We start from the raw sequence: 13,062 nt of genomic DNA, 5'->3' as shown, positions 1-13,062 counted from the left end.
GAAATGCTGGGCCCATGTAGTGATTTCTACTTTGATTTTTGTCTTTTTAATCAGATAAATAGCATTTTCACTGGAAATGTCATAATCCTGATATTAGTTAGTGCACTAGAGACTTAGTATTTTGATTTAACACTGTCTTTTGAATATAACAGTACCTACATGTACCATGTTTCCAGGTTTTTATTATATCACATGAATAGAACAGTACCCCACATACACTTTGATCTGAAGGCAGAGAGAGGCAGATAGATCTTTGATATCACATAGAGTCACTGTGCGAAAAGTTTGAGAAGTAAAAAAAACGAAAAAAAAAAACTATTTTTTGTAACCCTTTCAGTGCTAATCACAGCATTAACCCTGTGATCAGTTTTTTATTGGGAAGTCACATTTCAAGTACTACAAATGTAGTATTTTGAGTTGTTTGGTGTAGCCACTTTAGAATGGCTAGCGTAAACAGGGACAGGCCAAGGTCAGGGGAATCCAGAATTCAGAGTAGTCGGTAAAACAAGCCAATGGGTCGGTACAGGCAGCTAACATAGCGTAGTCAGGACAAGCCGAGGTCAGAAATCCAGGTAAATCAAGCAAACAAACTGCCAAAGTCCCATACAGAGTGATTCAGAAATTCAGCTCTGTATGGTAGACTTTGAAACAGTCTGTTATGCAGAGGGCGGGTAGAGATGGGCAGGTTGGACAATAAAAACTGGAGTCCTTTCGGACTCCTTTCTTGTAGCAAACACGGCACTTTTTTGGGGGAGCTTTTTTACTAGGGGTGGATGGGATTCGTGAAGGGAAGTGTTTGCCACAAAGTCTTTGGAGATCTCCTGATTCCAAAGTGGGATTGGGGGGCTGGGTAAATAACATACGGGACAAAATGCTTAATGTGAATTCGAGGAAAGGGCAGGGCCTACCTATGACCTCTTTTGTATAGAGGACATAGGCATTGAAAATTGCAATCTGGCTCACGTAGATTGCAATTTTCTTGTACCAGGTCCTAGTTTTTCGGTTCACCAGATAGGGCTGTATGCATTGGTCAGCCAAGTCTACTCCCCCCATAAACTTGCTGTAGTCTACAATGCACTTCGGCTTTTCCAGATGCTCAGTGCTACCTCTCACAGACACTGGCACTGTACTTTCGTCATGCATCGTAGACAGCATGTATACATCTTTCCTATCTCTGAAGCGAAGAGCAAGCAACTCATCCTGGCGGAGAGCTGAAGAGGAACCTCTACTGCTTCTGCCACTTGCCAGGGCTTGGGGGAAACCCCTGCGATTCTTCCTCACTGTGCCACAGGCTAGGGTTTCAAAACAATATAAATTTTTAAATAATTCTATACTGGTATAATAATTGTCAACCCATAGCCTATATCCCTTATTCAACAAGGGAAGGATTAGATCCCAAACAATCTTGCCACTTGTACCCACAGAATCAGGGCATCCTGGTGGGTCAAGATGGCTATCCTTCCCCTGGTAAATGCGAAACGCCCATGTGTAACCAGTACAGGATTCACATAATTTATCAAATTTAACGCCATATCGGGACCGCTTCGATGGAATATATTGCTTAAATAGCAGTCGACCTTTAAATTTCATAAGGGACTCGTCAATTGAAATATCTTTATCGGGGACATAATTTTCAGAAAATTTGTCTGACAGGAGTTGAATAAAGGGCCGAATTTTATATAGCCTGTCAAACAGTGGGTCGTTTCTAGGGGGACACAGCGAGTTATCATTAAAATGAAGGAATCGCAGCAGTTGCAGGTAGCGATCCCTCAACATAACCTCAGGGAAAAGAGGTGTAGCCAGGATACGTTGCTTGCTCCAGTAGGACCTGATACTGGGCTTTTTTACAATACCCATCATTAGGGTTAAAGCCCAAAACCGCTTCATCTCTGCGACATCCGTGGGTCTCCACATATTCCTGCGACCATGATGGGACCCCGGATGTGCAGAGAGATACTGCATAGCAAACAAATTCGTTTGCTGAGCCATGAGCTCAAATATATCGTCTGTCATAAAGAGCTCAAAAAAACGAATTGGCTCGCAGTCGTCCACTGTTACAGTGATGCCAGGTGTAACAGTGAACGGCGGTATTTCTGGGGCCATCATATTTGGAGGCACCCAGTCTCCGCCTGGCATTGGGCTTGCTGAGCGTCCTCTTGTGAGTGGTGGTGGGGCACCATCACTTGAGGTCTCACTCAGAGGCTCAATGTCAGAGGCAGTGATAGTGTCACTGTCTTGCAGAGTGTCACTATCACTGCCTGCCAGAATGGCATACGCCTCCTCGGCTGAGTAGCGACGTGCCATTCTAGGGGGACAAATTAATTAATTTATATACTAAAGTGGGTAATTAATTATCTACCTGCCTAACACCTACTACCCGCCCTCAAAAAATAATATAAATGTACTGATCACAGTATAGGCAGCTGCAATCAGTACACTGAAAGGGTTATTTTCAGATCTATAAAAATAACCCTAAAAAAAAGTCAGTCTGATCAGAGAGCCCTCTGATCACAGTGATCACTGATACAGTACTGTACAGCAGATAAACTGTACAGTTTAGTGATCACGGCAGCGGGGAAAGGGTTAAGGGAGATTTGGGTTGCTGCGACTGACACAAAGGGTAAAAAAAAATTAGAAATAATTTTTTTGACCCAAAAAAGTTTTTAAAACTGAAAGGGTTATTTTTTGATCTGTAAAAATAACCCTAAAAAAGGTCAGTCTGATCAGAGAGCCCTCTGATCACAGTGATCACTGATACAGTACTGTACAGCAGATATACTGTACAGTATAGTGATCACGGCAGCGGGGAAAGGGTAATGGAGATTTGGGTTGCTGCGACTGACACAAAGGATCAAAAAAAATTAGAAATAATTTTTTTTTGATCCAAAAAAAAAATAATAAATAAATACCCTAATCAGGTTGATCACAGTAATATGCTGTGATCAGCACTGAAAGGGTTAAATAAAATATAAATTTTAAAACTTTGAAAAAAAATTTAAACTTTCTTTTTCCACAGGAGCTGCAAAAACCACGATCTCTCTGCCTCTCTCTCTCAGATCGAAGTGAGGTGAGGAGAGGGGCAGAGACAATGTGTCAGCCAGTGATCTGAGATCATTGGCTGACACATACTAACAGTGATCACAGTGACTGGCTGTCACTGTGATCACCTCCTACAGATCGCGGTAATTGGCCACAGGGGGATGCCTGGGAGGTACAGGCATGCCCCCACCGTGATCTGTAGGGGGCTAATGGCTGCAGTTACATGTGTCAGCCAATGGGCTGACACATAGTAACACTGATCGCACTGACAGGCTATGGCAGCCTGTCAGTGTGATCAGACTGCAGCCTGACAGTTCAGATCGCGGTCACTGACCCCAGGGGGGCTGCCTGGGGGGCCAGGCATGTCCCCCGACCGCGATCTGCTGCAGAAGAATGCGGCCGGCTCCATGTGTCAGCCGATTTCAAATCGGCTGACACATGGTAAATACCGATCGCAGTGACAGCCTGTCACTGCGATCGGAAGCTGCAGACCGCGGTCCCCAGGCACAGGGGGGCTGCCTGGGGGGCCAGGCATGCCCCCCGACCGCGATCTGCAGCGGCCATGTTCCGCCGGCCACGTGGGGCTGAAGACCGCCCAGGACGTACTATGCCGTCCTGCGGCGTTTAGAGCCACCAAAATAAGGACGGCATAGTACGTCCTGCGGTCTTAAGGGGTTAAGTCTTTTTTCAGCCTGTGTCTCTATGCCATAAAACGTCAGCTTTTCAGTGGGCAAATCATGATGGTGTTCTACCTACTGCAGTTGGATGACATTGTCCATATGTAATTAAATATGAGTTAAACTGTTCTCTTGAAAAAGATATGATTCAAGAAAAGAAGAAAAAAAAAAAAAGATTAAAAGTCATAATGATAACTACATTTAAGAAATACATTGCATAATGTTGACGTTCTCTCTCTAATTTGTTCTGTCATGGATGCTAAAAACAGAACTATGCTTGATGTTGATAAAATTAACTATATTAGGAAGCCAATACCTCTAAAAAGTGTTCCAGAACTGCTGAACGGTGCTGGAGAGAGTCACCCTTTGCATTTGATTTCCTCGGGATTTCATGCTATGCTCATACAGTTTCTTTCCTCTGTCAATGAAGTTACTTCCATACCTTTATAACCACTCTCCAGAGAACTCAAACACCTGTTACACACTTTAAGCACTGTTCTTCGCCCTGTTGCCACTTTTCCTTCTATTAATCGGACTGCTCCAAATGTCGTAACTCACTTCAATGAGAAGATTGCTGCAATCAGGAAATAGATCTCAGATCTCTTCCACCCCAACTCCCTTCTCTATCCTAAGCCCACTCACATCTAATACACAATAAGACTATTCTGCACTGCGTTGGTTTTCCTCCTCACCCCTCTTCCCTCAATCCCATCCCCATCCATTTTATTTGCACGCCAATACGCCCATAAGACAGATTCTTTATAAAATAAAATACACACAACTCCAACCTAAACCCCATTACCATCTACCTATAATCACGTATACAGTACTCTATACAGTACAGTCTCATGAAGGGACCAACGCTCTGCCGAAGACATGCGTCTATCCTCTGTTTGAACACGCACATCTGACCCGCACCTTTCCACCGTTCCTATGGAATTCCCCTCCCAGCGTTATTAGACCCTCACCCAGTATTCATTTCTTCAAAAACATAACAACACTGAAAACTCACTTCTTTAACCCCTTAAGGACCAAACTTCTGGAATAAAAGGGAATCATGACATGTCACACATGTCATGTGTCCTTAAGGGGTTAAACATGCATATCAATTAAAGAGATTTAAAGTAACCCACACCTCACAAACCCTGCTCGGTTCTTCTCCTGCAACTGTGCCAACTAATAAAAAACAAAAAAAAAACATAAGACTAAGCTCTCATTCTAAATTGATCATTGCTCTTCTAACAACCTACTTTTCCTATACCTTACCCTAACCTTGTGTCATTTTATCACTTCATCCTTAGAATATAAGCTTATTTGAGCATCAGCAACATCTCTTCCTGTATGTCCACAATTTATCTTGTTTTAACTGCTTGTTTGCTAGTCTGCCTTTTATTCAACGCTGCAGAAATTGCGATTTATAAATAAAAATACAACAGAGTACTCAATATTCTTATTATAAAAAAAATAAATAAAAAAATCCACAATCTACAAGTTAGTTAAACAGCCATCTATTTTCAGGGGACAGTCTTCAGTGCCTTGTTAAAGGTTCATTCTTTATTCAAATATCTGTTCCCTTTCCACCAACCTCCATATTGTTCAATAAATACCTGTCCCTGACCCAGAACAGGATAGTTCAAATTTGAAACTCAAAAAGTTAATTTCCTCTGGTGTTCTACTTCTTGGGGCATCAGAGAAACATCCCCAAAGTAAGTAATTTAAACTTGCTTGTGTTGAGCAAGGCCAGTGTATTGGGACTAAATCATCTGCCATTTCTACCTACAGCATTGTCTGCACGTAGATTTTGAAAAGCAACGATTGGTTAGAAAATGGTAAGCATTGGCTGGGACAACTGACAGTCTGATACAAGGTGCAGAAAGTGGGAGTGGGATACATAGACATATATAAAAAAAAATTGTATTAAAAAGTATAGATTTTTTTCTACAACAATGGATATCCTTTAACAAAACATCAGTTAGCAATATGTAGAATGTATTTTATGTGTATATTTTGAAATTTAACATTTTGCTGGTATGACTCACCAAACTCTATAAAAGAATAGGGTCGTGATACCGTGGGCACCTTTTTTCCATGTTGTTCATCAAATTCAGAATATAAATCTTCAAGATAAGCAAATGCCAATTTCTTGGGAAATGCAGCTTCACAAAGAACCAGATAGCACACACCCTTCTCAATTAGGTAGCTAGGGTCAAGAAAATACATAATTAGTATCTAGTCCAATATACTTAAAATTCAAGGGACATATGGAACAGTCACAAAATATACTGGATGAGGCTCTAGAATATTGCACATGAACACCTAACATGCTATACGCAAAAAAGCTACTGCATTTCAAAATACAGATGAAATATATAATGAGGGATGCATTAATTTGCTTACTACAATACAACTTTACAATAAAGGGGCACTCTAGCCACCAAAACCACTGCAACTGTTTTGATGATGTGGAACTTTAATTTCTGTATCAATTACCCACAGCCATTCAGTCTTGTATGGCTGCAAGCGCTGGTGGATAGTAAGGCAAGCAGACAGAGCAAACTGTTGCTGATTAAGGTTGGAGCTACAGTGGTTATGGTGCTTACAGTGCTTTATTGAAAAAGCTAAAAAACAGTTCTACTAACATGATTAGCATATGACAAGCAATAGTATCAACATTTTTCTCTGTAACAGTATAATAGGACATGCTACCATTCTTTAGCAGAGTTATCTGCACGCGCTCTAAGCCTATCTTTGCCACAATTGCCAAAAAATAATATTGATAACAAGGGTTTTTACAATGCAGAGGAGTTGGTCACCAAATAATGTTTTTTTTTTGTTTGTTTTTTAATTCTTTATTTTTGTTGTGCAGATGATTACAAATTGATTCAATGACGCCATAACAGCATAAACTTTGACATTGTAATAATAACAGTGGCATAAAAGACGTTGCACATTTTTATATTGTTAACAAGCTTAAACTAGCCAATACGTTACAAGGTGAAATTACAGGTAGTAAAATGTGGTGAGTATGCGTGCGTGTTATGTGAGTACGCTCAGGTTACATGTGTTGTTCGGGTGTAGACCTTGTTCGTTTTATGCGTGTATGAAATAACGGTTAAGTCTTCTGCGCCACGATAGCGATGTGAGACCATACATTAACAATTGCCAAGGTGGCCTAAGCAACACTGTGTGCGTTTTTGTTTAGAAAAAAATAAAAATAAAAAAAAGAAATAAAAAGGAACATGCAGGTTGGAACAAGATGCGTCGGTAACTATGGACGCGGGAGGTCAGATGAAGCTTCGCCCTGTAGTATGACACTGAGTAGTTAAACATACGAAGGGAGCGCGCTATGATATTGGGAAAGACTTGACTAGGTCAGTGGGTGCAGGTCTGTACATTTATCTGAATGACAGGAAGGTGTAAGCTCTGCGTGTGCCTATAGTGAGACATGTCTCACTAACCATAGACAAGCAGCGGGTTCAGACATCCCACCCAGCTGCCAAGCGACACAATCCCTAATGCTAGAGGCACAGTGGTTAGGTTAACTTGGTAGGAGACAAACTGCAGTAATATTGTGCTGTGTGATGAGAGTTTTTCATACAGGTGCGTGACTGCTGGATGTGGAAGTATATTGGAATGTTGTATGTTGTGTTATGTCTGGATGCTCAATATATAAACCTGCCACGGCTATACAGTGGTCCAATCGTTTGATGAGGACATATCAGAAAGGCACAGGAGTGAGTACAGACATTGCGATTATAATACATTACGGGGTATAAACTGTCCAGCCATACCATGCGTTATAACAACATAGGAGCCTACAGGATTGTAGTCCGCTTCTGGATAAAATAAGATTACAGCGTAATTCGGAGGTGGTTAGTAATTTTAGTGCCTTGTGCCCTTCTGGTGTACTGCACCATTTGCTAAAACTAATTACAGTGCCAGATTGTAAGGCCAGCAGGAATATAAGAGAAACCAGAGTTCCATCACATTGTATGTTAGCTGAGGTTACGTCAGAAGACTGAGTGGCAGTAACCATCCCTGAAATTATGGTACAAGTGTGAGAGTCCTTAACTGGATGGCTAGATTGTGCTAGAGTCCCCTAGTAGTCGTGGTGATGCCCAGTAGGTAGTGTGTCGTTATCCCCGACGTTGGTTAGGTAAGTCCTTGGGGTTATAGGTTGCTCTGAGAGGGCGGATGTATTAGTCCGGTATAGCCAGGTAATGGTGGCGCTGGGGTTGGAGCGCAAGTTCCTCAGCTCCGTTTAGGTAGTAACCGCAGCATAGGTGACTGGTGTGAGGTTTCGAGGTACGAACGTGGCGCTGTTCGCCGGATCCCAGCTCCGATTCGGTGTGGTGGGGGCTCGAAGGCCCGTTTGGAGGAGTGAGTCCCAGGTTTGGCCCAAGGCCTGTAGCAACTCCGTTGCGTCCTGTGGGTCGTGGATTTGATAGGTTGTCTCACCTCGCTGCATAAATAGTATGTGAGGGGACCGCCAGCGATATTGAATTTTGCATTGTATAGTATGGCGGTGAGGGGTCGGAGCGATCTACGCCACTCCAGGGTTCCCTTTGACAGGTCGCTGTAAAAGGTTAACTGCGCATTTTCAAATTGTAAGGGTTTTTTTCCCCCGTAGGGCGGTAAGGACCGTTGTTTTGTCCGGTCCATTTTTAAAGATTAGAATAGTGTTCCTTTTGGCTGTGTCTGGGGCCCTAGCGGGTTTCGGGATCCGGAAAAGGTCTGTGGGTGCGATAGGTTTAGTTGGACCTGGGGGCAGTATGTTTGTTAGGAGGCGTTTGATCGTGTGCAGGAGTTCTGTCTCCGGCAGCTCCTCCGGGATCCCCCTAACCTTAATGTGTCTCCTTCTCGCGTCCTCCTGGGCGTCCAGGCGCCGTTCCAGCATCGCGTTTTTGCGGCTCAGATCCCGCATGTCGCTCTGCAGTGTAGCGATAGTGCGTTGTTGGTCTTGAGAGGAGGCCTCCAGCTCAGTAATGCGGCCTGTCAAGCCCTGCAGCTCTCCCCTCAGTGCTGTGATGTCCACGAGAATGTTTTTCTGCAGGTCTGCGAGGAGGGCTTTCAGCACCCCGGTGGTCACTAGATCGGCATCAGGGTCAATCCTTATCTTGCTTGGTTTTTCTTTTGGTTTTGGGGCTGGTGCTCGGAGGTATTCCTCATCATCTTCCTCTGAGTAGGCATCCGAGAAATCTGTGCAGCCCCGCCATATTGGCTTCACTTGGGCCACATGCTTGCCTCCACATTTCCCCTATTGTGAGCCCAGGGGCTGGGTGGTCTGGCGTCTTTTTCTTATTTTTACGGCCCATGGAGCTTGTGGGGTGTCTACTTGTGGTCGGTGTTTCGTGGGGATAGTTTTGCTGTAATTAGGCTTGATTTCTCAGCGCTTAGTACGGAGCTCCAGAGATTTGCGTCTGTTTGCCTTGGTTGTTCGGCTCCGCCTCGTCACCAAATACTGTTAAGAGGTTTGCTTTTTGTCAATTCACTCCTAAAGTGACAGAAAAGTGGGTGGAAAGAGAGACTCTAGGCAGTTTAAAACTACTACTGTGATAGAAGCTACAGGATGTTTAAGAAAAGTTCAGTACTCACATGGTAAAAACTACTGTGCAACTATCTTGAACCAGGGCGCATGTGTGGAAAGTCATTAATGCCCACTATTAGATAACATATGTAAGAGATAAGTTTTAGTTTAATAATTGGATGTAACTATAGTAATGTAGGTGTAATTTTTGTATTCTCTGTATACGTCATTTGTGGTATATTTTCTTTGTTCTCTTGTAAACATGTGCTCAGTCGGGTATTCCAAGACTATTGTCTGACAGACTTTGCAGCTGCAAAACAATAAATAGCCTTTGTTCTTCAACGACCTGTTCTGGAGTGTCCCTGCATCATCTCTGACCCGAGAATTCTTCCACATTTTGGTGCAATGGCCGGGAATGAAAGTGTTACCAGAGTAACCCCAAGAAAAAGAAATGGGGCTTAATCTGAGTTGTGCCCTGGAGCAGGTTCGGATGACCTCAAGGTAACTTTGGCGCTGCTGGACTGTTTATTCAGACAAGTTCATTGTTTCCTCTGGGCCTGCTACAGAACACCCTGGTACACACAAGGACTCCTATCTCGGTTGCTGAACTAGCAAACGTCTGATTCATGGTAAGGCTCCAGTCCTGTGTTTGGTAGTATATGTACAATTTGCCCTCTTCCACAGAAGAGAAGAAAGATTTGATCACTCTTTTAAGGCCCTCTGTATAGATGGCATTGATAATTGGTTTTGTTAATGGAGGGGTTTGTCTGTATACGTATGGCTGTGTGTGATATGAGTTGGTGTGTGCGTCTGGCTGCGAGTGAGGGGAGAGCCTAGAATGCTCTCATTCAGTGTGGGCTTTGTTCTTGCTCTGGCTACTGATAAGGGAACTTTGGAATGCTGCTGGTTTATACTGTCTGGAGAGAAGGAGTGTGATTTAAGGGGGGGGGGGGGGGGGTGGTGAGTAAAACGTCCAGCTTGTATAATAACTAAAAGCAGGAGTGTACTATTAAAGGAAATTGTTTCCATTGGTTTCCTGTTCTATTATCCAGCATTATGGGGGAGTAGCCCGTTTGGCTTGCTGGCCAGTTGTATCTTGACTCTTCCTCCCCTGGTTCCCTTTGATACGGCCCTTTGTTGCCCTCCTTTGTTACCCCCATCCTGTTGGCCCATAGACCTTACCAGCTGGAAAAAGTATCCAGCGCCGTACATAGCACAGATTATTCCTTGCCAGCAGAGGCTTTCCTTACACCCCCATAAGCCTCCACTAGTCACCGATATGACCTTAGGGCTAGGTCTAGAGCTAAAATCTTGCCCCTTAGAGCCCAACCTGGTCTGCATGTCCTGGATGCTGAGGGACATGCGGTTAATGAAATCATGTGGTTTATTAAAATTAACAGGGAATGATTTTGCAGACATTGAAATGTTGGAAAAACTAGACCCAGACCCAACAATCAAATGCAGAATATAACACGGGTTAATTTAAACATCTTCGATTTAATTTATGAGAATGAGATTTTAATATCACTGATAATGGATTACTATATTTTGTAAAGCCTGGACATAAATGTTTTTTTTTTAATATACAAAAGAGGTTTTGGTAGGATAAGACCTAGATTTGAAAAAACACATGGGATGTAGGTAACATGTATGTCTTTTGTAAGTTATTTCAGGTGACAAGATGGCTACCATTGCTAAAGTAAACAATAGCAGAGGCCTTCTTCACACCCCCCTAAACAAAGGACTGCAGGGCCTGCCGGCTAACCCTGTCCCTCTGTTCCATCGGCAATTGATATCCTCCTATATACCCCGACCTGGCCAACCTGCCAATGCCGCCGCCTCCTCCTGAGGAGGAGGAGGACCTGCCTGCCCCAGATATGCCTTCTAAATACCCTGAGTATACCCCATCTGTTATACCTACACCACCTGTACTCAGTCCGTTGGGGGGAAAGAAAAGTCTCTTTATGGTTGACATTAGGGCCAAGCACTGTTGTGACAAAACCCATTGCCCCACATCTGGACAAACTTTCACTATAGAAGGGGCCATGTCAAAGCTTGTCACCAGATTTGGGAGGCCATGTCATTCAACACCAGTTCCTGTACATACTAGACTATCCCATTCAACTCCTAGGAAAAGATGTCCTCTCCAATCTAAGATCACATTTCCTCCAAATGGTAACACAGCTCTAGACCTCCCACATAGCCTCTGAATCATGTCTTTATCTGTCCCAAAATAGGTAGAATATAGGTTATTTGTTGTTGAGGCCCTAATGGATGCAACCTCAAGAAATCAAACACCCCAGGTATATGGGCTGAACAAAACCCCCCTGTTCTGTCCCTAAACAGGCCTCCGGTCTAAATTGAACTGAAACCAGGCTTGTCCCCCGTCCGCTAGAGCCAGTACCAGTGAGAGAAATTCATCCATTTTGTATTCCTGATATTTTGCCAGTCACCCTGGAACACCCCTCTGCCGCCCGTACACACACTAGATACCAATGAGTGCAGGCCTGTTCAGAACCTCAGAGCAGTCAATGTAGTTGTCATGATTCACCCAGTTGTCCCTAATCCATACAACCTGCTTGCCCTGAAGCCCTAGTACTTGAACTTCCTGATCACCAAAAAGTGTCTTACTGGTCTGTCCAAAAGAAGAGGAAATCTGCAGTAAGTGTCCGCACACAGTACCTGGGCTCATGGCAGCATCCTGTTGCCTACCTGTCCAAACAATGGGTTCCAGTGGCCCAAGGCCTATCCCCCTTGTCTGAGAACAGTGGCTGTGGCCGCGGTCTTCATTGCAAAAGCTGATGAATTGACCCTAGGACAAGAACTCCATGTTTGTGTTCCATATGCCGTCCAACCACAAAGTACCAAGCCATGCTATGTGAGAACCCACGGAACCACCGTGAAACCGTCAACTCACTGAACCTAGCCACTTTACTCCCAGAACCTGACTAGGGCCTTGCAAACCCAGGGATCGCGACTGCCGGCGTGGAATCGCCGGGGACTCTGTAAGTACCCTGGTGTTTAGAGCCACCCCAAAAAGGATGGCATAGAACGCCCGCCGTCCTTAAGAAGTTAAACAGCAACTGAATGAATACTTACAAAAACAATATTCAGGGACATAATTTTTAATTTGTGGGGTAATAGCTTCTTGATCAAAGATATCTGACTGCCATTCTAGGGTCAAGAATTAATTTTTTTCTTGTTTGCTTCAAAATTGTAAAGCACTTCAAACTGGATTTTTTGTTTTCTTTTGGATCAACAGCAAAAACAGATGTGAGACTGAACTTGATAGACACAGGTCTCTATTAAGCCTATATAACATTTTCCTTGTTGTATTGTGACAAGGTTTTACCCATTTTTTCTCCCCTTTTTTTGCATTTTTCATCCGCCACTCCAGCACCTATTTTTTGTTCCCCCTTTTCATTTTGTTGCTTTTTTTTGTGGTGGGAGGGGGCCCTAAAAGACTCCTAAGAACTTTCCCACGTTGTGTAAAATGACTCAGAGCACTCTGATGCCAACCAATAAGAGTGTGCAAGGCTGAAATTGTACATATCAGAGCACTCTTATTGGTTAGCTTAAACCAACAAAAGTGCTCTGCGTCAAATTGCAGAGAGTGGGAAGGCTTTAAAAGCCTTTCCCTGCCCCCACCATCTATTTTGGTGGGGGGGGGATGCTTTATTTTTTATAACAGTGAACAGCCACATGTTCACTGTTTACTGGACATGCCCCTACTTACGATATAGCAAGTAGGGGCAGAATTTACACATACCAAGTAATCTTTAAATATATTCCAGTCATTAAACTGATCAAAAAAAAAAA

General features: G+C 43.4%; 1 protein-coding gene across 1 annotated transcript in view; it reads right to left on the bottom strand.

Annotated features, from left to right (window-relative positions):
• Nucleotides 1-13,062, bottom strand: part of SEC22B (SEC22 homolog B, vesicle trafficking protein) — a 55,860-nt gene that overhangs the window by 13,157 nt on the left and 29,641 nt on the right. Inside the window, exon 3 of the mRNA XM_063426982.1 lies at nucleotides 5,756-5,916. Within this exon, the coding sequence (XP_063283052.1) occupies nucleotides 5,756-5,916 (161 nt within the window). The remainder of the gene's footprint in view (nucleotides 1-5,755; nucleotides 5,917-13,062) is intronic.

This window comes from Pelobates fuscus, chromosome 7 (assembly GCF_036172605.1).
Source record: "Pelobates fuscus isolate aPelFus1 chromosome 7, aPelFus1.pri, whole genome shotgun sequence".
Classification (NCBI taxonomy): domain Eukaryota; kingdom Metazoa; phylum Chordata; class Amphibia; order Anura; family Pelobatidae; genus Pelobates; species Pelobates fuscus.
The sequence above is the reverse complement of the archived record's forward strand: the minus strand, read 5'-3'. Positions and strand labels throughout refer to the sequence as shown.